The sequence below is a fragment of the Prunus mume genome, linkage group LG4, assembly GCF_029339155.1.
Source record: "Prunus mume cultivar Tortuosa linkage group LG4, ASM2933915v1, whole genome shotgun sequence".
In the NCBI taxonomy this organism is placed as follows: Eukaryota; Viridiplantae; Streptophyta; class Magnoliopsida; order Rosales; family Rosaceae; genus Prunus; species Prunus mume.
The window spans coordinates 2,152,614-2,161,568 of record NC_142701.1 but is presented as its reverse complement, the minus strand read 5'-3'; the positions used below and the strand labels follow the sequence as shown (position 1 = coordinate 2,161,568).

General features: G+C 38.6%; 1 protein-coding gene across 1 annotated transcript; it reads left to right on the top strand.

The window, feature by feature from the left end:
- Positions 1-330: 330 nt before the first annotated feature.
- On the top strand, positions 331-8,867 carry LOC148917635 (protein ACCELERATED CELL DEATH 6-like). The gene is made up of 3 exons (XM_089051240.1): positions 331-1,377; positions 7,304-7,836; positions 7,942-8,867. The coding sequence occupies exons 1-3, from the start codon at positions 474-476 to the stop codon at positions 8,695-8,697; spliced, it is 2,193 nt and encodes a 730-aa protein (XP_088907366.1). The 5' UTR covers positions 331-473; the 3' UTR covers positions 8,698-8,867.
- The last annotated feature ends 88 nt before the right edge of the window (positions 8,868-8,955 follow it).

The window sequence follows — 8,955 nt, the reverse complement described above, 5'->3', positions numbered from 1 at the left end:
GTAAATCACCCTATAAATTGAGGGGTTTACTGTAATTTACCCTATTATTAAATTACCTAACCCCCAATTTTTTTTTCAAAATAAAATGGGTTTTCCTGTGGTGGAGTGGGGGGGTTGGGAGGAAATAAAATTCAACAAATTAAATATAATATTATTAAATTACCTAACCACAAATTTTTTTTCCAAAATAAAATGGGTTTTCTTGTGGTGGTGGGGGGTGTGGGTGTTGATTACTGTAATATAATAATATATGTGTTGGTCACGTAAGGACAAAAGTTGTACCAGAACACAAATCAGAGAAAGAAGCGTGAACATACCGACGGTTACCGCACCCGAAAACGCCCCTAGTAGTTAGAGACTCTCTCTGTCTCTCCCTCTCCCTCCCCGTGCAAAGGTTGAAGGGTTCTCTAGCTATATACTTAAGGAGTGTCGCCCTCACTCGTCAGGTAAGAATTATATTTAGGAAGGCATTCATGGCGGAGCCCTTCTTCGAAGTGGGGCTGACTCTCGAAAGCGCCCTCGAATTGGCGCTGACTCTTGTACGTAATGCTGTTCGCAAAATCTACTGGGGTTTGGGGTCGCCGCTCCTCTTGGATCACGAACACTTATGGATACTGTTGGCGGACGGATTTGCTAGCCTGTGGACAGGAGTATTGAAGAAAGAAGCACATAAACTCCAGAACCTTGACGAAATAGCAGACCCGTACCAGAAGCTGTACAAGTGTGCATCTGAGGGGAGGCTAGATCAATTTCTAGTGACTGTGGGCAAGCGTGAGAGTACAAATGATGCAAATGTTGACATCCAGCTACTCTGCGAACTAAGCCCCTTGAAAAACACATTTCTTCACATAGCTGTGAGCTTCGGCCATGAAATTCTAGCAACTGAGATCGTAAAACTTCACAAGCCCCTTTTGTTCAAGAAAAACTTTCAAGGAGACACTGCGCTCCATCTTGCGGCCAGAGATGGGAATCTAGATATGGTAAAATATCTCTGCTCAGGTGAAGGAGAAGCAACGGATATTGAAAATGATATGTCATCAAGGAATCCAGGTTCAGGTGAAAGCAATGCCACAGATATTGAAAACGACCGCATGCGGTTGCTGAGGATGAAAAATGATGAGGAAAACATGGCTTTGCATGAAGCACTGATTAATGGCCGCAAAGAAGTGGCAACATATTTGATCGTGGCCGATCCAGATCATGACCGTCCGGTTTCATTTTCTGCAAATAAGGAAGGCAAATCACCTTTGTATCTGGCCATTCGAGCAGGGGATGTTCGAATTGTGAAGTGTATAAGTCAACGGTACCGGTCGCCTAGGAACTTGGCGGTGGAAGGGAAGTCCCCATTGCATGCTGCAATTCTGGCCAAGAACAAAGGTATTTTTCTTCTGAAATTTCAATTACTGAACACATGGAATCAGCTAAGTTTAATTGTTCCATCAAGTCTCCATGCTTTTTCAATTATTTTTACGAAGTTATTTTCTGGTTCAGTAAAAAAACATAAAGAAGTTTTATTTTTATTTTTATTTTTTATACCGAAGTTAGAAAGGGTTAGGAAGGGGAGTGAGTTTTCTCACATATACTACCAGTGTCAAAGGAGTTTGAACTTGTGACCACTGATCAACAAATCAATATTCTTTTCCACTGAGCTAAACCTCGTTGGCCTGCATGTATTTATGATGCTTGCATGATTAGTTTGGTTGTGATTTTTCCAGTCAAATCTAATCGTATCAGAGGTTTAAATCCAATCCAATATGATTAAATTGATATTAGATTGAATTGGATTGGATGATCAGTTTTGATAATGAAAAAAGACAATAATGAAATATGAAACATTTATCGTTAGATTTAATCTAACAAAAATATTAATAGATGTAAATGTAAAATATGAATGAAATACTAGAGAAAATTATTTTGGTTTTATAATATACTAAACATAATTCCATCAAATGACTTAAAATGTTCATAAAATTTTCAATTATAAATACTAACACGAGCAAAATAACAATGAAACTAACTAGATTGGATTTGTTTGAATTCTCACAAATAAGTCCATTATCTGATCCAATCATTTCAGTTTTCAACATTACAAATCCAATCCAATCTGCCAAATCATCAAAACCAATTAAAATTGAATTGAATCGGTCGATTTGGACGGATTGAATTAGATCTTGCATACCCTTAAAGTTTTGAGCCCATATGTGAAAAAGATTCCCCATTTAGCATCCATGCAGTCCACTTCCTTTATGCCACACAAATCCTTGTCAAGGCTCAATCAATGCAATTTTTAGTTTTGGGCAAATTACGTTTTAGTTTGACTTATTTTTCATTTAGGCTTTTACGTTCAATGATTCTAGAACTTTGACCTAATTCGCATTTTGGTTCCTCAATTTCCAAAATCATTCTCGTGGTCCTTCAATTTCAGTTTCGCTACGAAAAATTGTCCTGCCATCAATTTTGTTAACTTTTTAATGTTAAATTTGAGCATATGCATGGCACATGGTGTACTGTTGAGGTCAAAATTGAAAACTACTTCACTTCTGTGTACATGGGCAGTTTCTGGAGCACCCAAACCCACACGCACTCCCCACATATATATCTCCCTCCCTCTTTTCCCAAGCCAAGCCCATGAAAACCCACCAACAATCGAGCAATGATATATCTCCCTTCTTCCAATCCAACAAAGCCATGGTCAACCTCCACCTCACCCTGAGCTAATTAACCCACTATCCTGGCAACAACTGATGGCGCTCCCACAACCCACACCCCCGCCTAAACCATACCCACCCTCTCTGCCTCTCACTCTATATCATATCCTCGATTTTGTTGATGAATTTTTTTTTTTTTTTTTTTTGAATATTTCATCATGGGGAAAGAGGGGTTGGCACTGGGTGGGATGGTGAGGGTGAGGAAGCCTTGGTGGTTGTTGTGGGTTGTGTGTGTTTAGGTGGGATTGGGTTGAAGAGGTTGTGGCTGCTATGGCGAGGATAAGAATAAATTTTTTTAGTTTTTAGCCTTTATTTTTAATTTTTTGGGTGAAAGGAATATTCAGATGGTGGAAATTAAAAATAATACCCAAAAAAACAAAACCATTTTGCCCCTGCATTTAACCGAAAAGATAACAAAATTGATGGCATGACCATTTGTCTTAATGAAATTGAAGTTGAAGGACCACAGGAATGGTTTTGAAAATTGAAGGACCAAAATAAGAATCAGATCAAAGTTCAGGAACCATTAGACCTAAAAATCCTTTTCATTTTGCTTGTCATCATTTCAATTTCAGCAAGTCTATCCTATAGTTTCTTTTGGTCTGCAATCAAGTACAAATCATAAGTTTTGTCAAATTAATTTATGAAATTTATACAAAGGACCGACTAGTGTAGTGGTTTGGAGCAATTGTCCCCTAAGAAAAGTCTTAGGTTCGAGTCATAGCATCCGTGTAGTGTGTGTATGAAAGGAACTAACCCAAATTCCACTTCAGAATCTGAGCCGAACTCTGTGTGTGTCCGACACTTGGCGAATGCCGGGCACAAATGACTAAACTATCCCTCTAACTAAAAACCCAAGTTTTCTACTAGCTAGACTTCTACTGAAAATTTGGCAAAATCTCCCTTGTAAATTGAACATTTCTCAAAAGTTTCCACCTGTCAACAAACATTTATAAATGTATCACAATCGTTCAACATGCACTTAAAGATATTTAAGAAATCAAACAACCTAATACTCTGGCCTCCAGACTCAAAAAGTCGAATAAATCATTCTCTTAACGACACTCAAATCAATTCTTATAACATCCCCAGAACAGTGTTAGATTTCTTAATAACTTAACTAGACTACCTTTTACTACCTAACCTCGTGGCTGCACCTTGTAACCTCAGGCTGCCTATGTACCCTTACTGAGGGATCAAGCCACACGTAATTCTTTCATCTAATTCTGATTCGTCACTTCACTAATATCTGTCAATACCCTCCTCGCGGGCCTAGGAGATACTGCTTCTATCCGGGCCGCAACCTTGTACCTCATGACTCAGGAGTCCCCTAAAGGTTCCAAAATGCCTAGGACACATGTCTCGGGAGTTTGGTCTCGATCATACGGTCGGATTACCCCTGATCGCACAATTAGACAATTACTATAAACCTAGCCCTAGAGTTGGCATTTCTGGAGTAACCGGGACTCCGCTTCACAATCCGTCGAATTCTAAACGATCCTGGAATTACCTATATCAATATATCTGAAAATAACTACGATCCGAAAGCTCAAACATAGCTAACCCGAAAATCACACCCTAGGCGAGATCCGTTCAGGGTTCAAACGTTATTCGAATTGGAATCCGCGAGTACCCACACGCTTGTGAGGACCAAGGGATTATTCTAGGACTGAATGTGGTTCCCACCATACTGCCCACGCACCGCCACACGCGCCGGTAGAGTGTGGTTCCTAAAGTGATAATGCTTCGCCGAAAAATCTCCAAATCACGGCTCAATACTCCTACACTAGGTGTAACACCCTATTTGGAATCACTTTTGTTCTTGGACCTACCCCAAAAACTGGCCGAAATCTCAACCCGAAATCCGGCTACACTTTGGATCCAAGATCGAGTTATCTACGCTTGAAATTTCTGAAATCCTACCCAACCAACAGCTAGGGCTCGAGAAATAAATGAGTTTCCATACCTGGATCACCGGAAATGGTGGCCGGATGACGGAGGACGAACGGCTGGAAATCTCGAGCGAAACCGCCTATTCTTAGGTTCTTTCCAAGTGGATTCGGTGGTTTCGACGGCAGAGCTTGACCGGGAAGGGAAGGGGAGGCTGCCCTGCCCATTTGGGTCCGATCCGTACAATCGTGGCTGTGGTGGCGGCGGTGGCTTTTGAAAGCCACCGCTGAACTGAAAAATGGGGTGGGAGGTGTTCTGTCGCACCAAAGAAATTACCATTTTGCTCCTCAACGTAATTTAATCGTATCTCTCTCGTTACAACTCGGATTTGGGCCCATTACGCGTCTACGGACTCATTTCATCGCGCTATACGCAACAGCATAATCGAAATTCCCAAATTCTTTTCTGGTGTAAAAGTCAACTTTTAACCTAATAAAATATTCCGAGGGTATTCTAGTCATTTCCTTGAATAAAATAATAATTAAGAATTAATTAAGGATCGGGTCATTACAGTGTAAGTTTAATATATTATCACCCCTTTCAATAATAAAGGTCCTCCAAAAAAAAAAATTTGTTGTAGCAATGTGTGACCACTACATGTTTTGTTTTGCAAAATATTTGCAATCAACCTACATTGTAAGAATATCGTTTTTTTTTTTTTTTTAACAATATAAGGGTGAAGCCATCAGAATCTACCCTAGTATAAAAGGACCTTGACTTGTAGACCAGTGGTATTATGTTTGAACCCCATGCACTTTGATATTGTGTGTATGAGAAACCCCCCTCCCCCTTATAATTTAGACTGTCGCTCTTATTAAAAGAAAATATATAAGGGTTTTAGAACTTTATTGCTAACTAAACAAAACTACAACACTAAAATTGTCCAAATTGAAATGACAGAGACTAAGTGGAAAATGGGTCAAACCACAAGCACAAAAAATGTGATCCTTTTTTCTTGAGCGTTAATAATATACAAACAAGAGCGCTCAAGCACTAACCGATTAGTAAGTTAATAAGGCACTAAGCACTCATTTTTACCCTACTTCACAATCTATCTCACAATCCGAACTGTGTACTTGTTAGATCATTAATGAAAGATAATCCTTGTAAAAATTAATTCAAATCAAAGAATGTTAAGTTTTCTAAAACTTACCACACATTTTTCCTCACTTTACAATCTATCTCACAAGATGAAGATCTCAACAAACCATACACCGAGATTGTCCACACCTTAACCACCTAAGCACAATACTTGGGTTGGGTTAGGCCTAATGGACACTAGGTGTGTGGTTTTAACTTAAGACCTCGGTGCAATTAGGATTGGAGCACCTATATTTGAACTGTAGATTATTGTTGTATTCTTCGATGTGGGACTTTCACATCATATCTTGTATCGAGCCACTACACCAACAATTTGCTGATATATCATTGGAATATAGAGTTATGATGGGTTTGAAGAATGACAAGTGTTAGCTATAGGTTGTTTGTGTCTTAGTAGATGCAATTGAACTGGCTCTTGATGCCCAAAATCTGTGTTTCATTATATTTTAGTTTCGTATAGCCATGCTTAATTCCTTAAATCAAACCAGTTATGACCCAATTTTAAAACAATATAATATGTAATTAAGGGTCTGTTTGATAATCATTTTAGTTTTCAGTTTACATTTTTCAAAAACTAAGAATTGAAAACTTGTTTGGAAACTAATTTTAGTTTTCAAAACAAATTAAAAGTGAAAGTTGAACAAAAGCTGTTGTGTACTTGATTTTAGTTTTCATTTTTCAGTTTTATGTGTAACTTGGAAATGAAATTTTTTGGGGTTAAATTGCGAATATGAGATCACGAAATGAAAGTGCATGTTATAAAGAGATCGTACGTAGTATGTTTCGGTGATTTTTTTGGAATTAAGATGATTTTTTGGTGAATTTTGGATTTGGAGTCTCGAGGCTTGGACTGAGTCTGTGACCAACGCAAGAATTAAGTGGCCAGATCCAAGAACACCCGCAATGGACTCCCTAAACCACCTCTTTAGATAGAATTTAGGGGGTAAGTGAGAAAACCCACCTCCAACTATGCTCCCTATCCAGCTCCTAAAATAGGGAGACCTTTAGGAGCTCCTAAATATGAGGAGAGAGAATGAACTCTTAATGGCTCCCAATAATTTAATGCTGTCTTATTTAATAAATATTTTAAACTATTGCCCTTTATTATTATTATTATTATTATTATTATTATTATAATTATATAGAGAAGATGGACCATTTATGTTGAATTAAAAAAGAATTAAAGCATTTATGATTCCTTAAACTAGGTTGTAAGATTGAACTTAAAATTTGATAGAGAGCTCCTAAAATAGCGTTTCTGTGCTTTTAGCTAAATTTTAACTAAAAAATGAAGAGAATGATTGTAGATCCTCTAAATAGCAAGAATACTAAGAGAACATCATTGGAAGAGACTAAAAAGGATAAGGACGATGAATAAAAAACTATTTTCAATTCATTCTAATTTAAAGGTTAAATTTTTTGTCAAAACTTGTGTAAACTGCAAAAGATTCCATTCGTATTACATTTACCCAAGGGGAAAAAAACAAATTCATTGTAATTATATCATTCTGAATCTGTATACTTGATTCAATTATTGATGATAGAGCTCCTGGAGATAATATCAACCATGGGATTTACCATCAACGTAACAGATGAGAAAGGAAGGACCCCACTTCATTATGCAGCATCAACTGGTTATCTCGAAGGGGTTCGCTTCTTCTTGGACAAATGTCCCTCTGACTCTAATCAAGCAGATACTAGTGGCTTCCTCCCGATCCATTCTGCATCAAGCAAAGGTCATGACAAGATTGTTGAAGAGCTGCTTCGACATTTTCCAGCTTCGAAGGAATTGCCAAACTCAGATGGCCAAAATATACTCCATCTTGCAGCAAAGTTTGGAAAACATGCCCTCGTTAACTATTTTCTAAGAGAAGGTAATGGGTTTCAGATGTTGATAAACCAACAGGATAAGGAGGGAAATACCCCTTTACATTTGGCAACAATTTATCGGCATCCAAGAGTTGTGAAATATTTCACATGGGACAAAAAGACCAACTTAACGGTTTTGAACAATGAAGGCATGACAGCTCTTGACATTGCAGAGTGCACTATGGAAGCTGTTGCTTCATTTCATGGGGTAAGTCTGCTATATTTGTTTTAGGGGAAGTAGCCCAGTTCTATTTTATATCATCTGTTTCGTTTTTGTTGACAATGAATATGATTTTTCTGTCCCACCATACAGAGGCTAACATGGGTAGCACTGAAATCTGGCGGTGCGCAGCGAGCTCAGCCTCTGCATGTTCTCTTGCGGACAAATGTGCAGAGTCCACAGCAAGATGATGTAGGAGACAACGATGGACATGTCGCAACTATGAGTCAAGATGTCCGAGATGAAATTATAAATTCTTGTAGAGCAGACCGCATGGAGTTACAGTTTCCTAACAAGGAAAGTTACAAGGACAGGGTGAACACTCTATTGCTGGTAACTACACTTGTAGCTACAGTGACATTTGCAGCTGGTTTCACAATGCCGGGTGGCTACAATAACTCCGGTCCTCACGAGGGCAAAGCAACCTTGCTAACCAAGGTTATGTTCCAAGTGTTTGTGATCAGTAACACCATAGCTATGTATAGCTCCATCTTCGTTGCAGTTACTCTCATTTGGGCACAAGTGGGAGACCTAATTTTGGTGTTCACAGCTCTTCGTTTGGTAATGCCTCTGCTGGGGATTGCGCTTGGCATGCTGTCCTTAGCCTTTATGGCTGGCGTTTATGTGGTCGTAAGCAACCTTCGTTGGCTTTCGATCGTGGTGCTGGTCATCGGAATATGCTTTCTTTACAGTGTCTTCATACTTTTCAGCCCACTCTTCTTTCCAAATACAACACCTACTTTTCATTACATCACCTATTATCCCTTTTATTTGGTAGCTCTATTAGCTGCTGGAAGTCACAGCAACGACCTAGAAGAAGAAGAAGAATCTCCTCTGTCGAAGCGCTAAGTTGAGAAGCACTAAGTTATTAAGAATTAATAAGAATTATTAACTATATATTGTGTGTTATTTTTTTGGTGTGGGTCATTGTATTTTATAATGTTACTACATTATTAAACTTTGTCGGCTTTCAACCAAATAAAACTTTCTGGGCTAAACGTCTGCCTGTTCTACATTAAGGCTCCTATTTGCATGCATAATTCTAGAATGAACAGGACATGCCCAGAATATCACTGTTACCAGCGGTCTAGTCATCTATCAACATTC

What these genes read in the sequence shown, in the direction of transcription:
- LOC148917635 (XM_089051240.1), top strand. Translation starts at nt 474, where the DNA reads ATGGCGGAGCCCTTCTTCGAAGTGGGGCTGACTCTCGAAAGCGCCCTC. An exon ending in AATTCTGGCCAAGAACAAAG is followed by an intron (nt 1,378 to 7,303) that starts GTATTTTTCTTC and finishes TATTGATGATAG; the next exon opens with AGCTCCTGGAGATAATATCA. An exon ending in CTGTTGCTTCATTTCATGGG is followed by an intron (nt 7,837 to 7,941) that starts GTAAGTCTGCTA and finishes CCCACCATACAG; the next exon opens with AGGCTAACATGGGTAGCACT.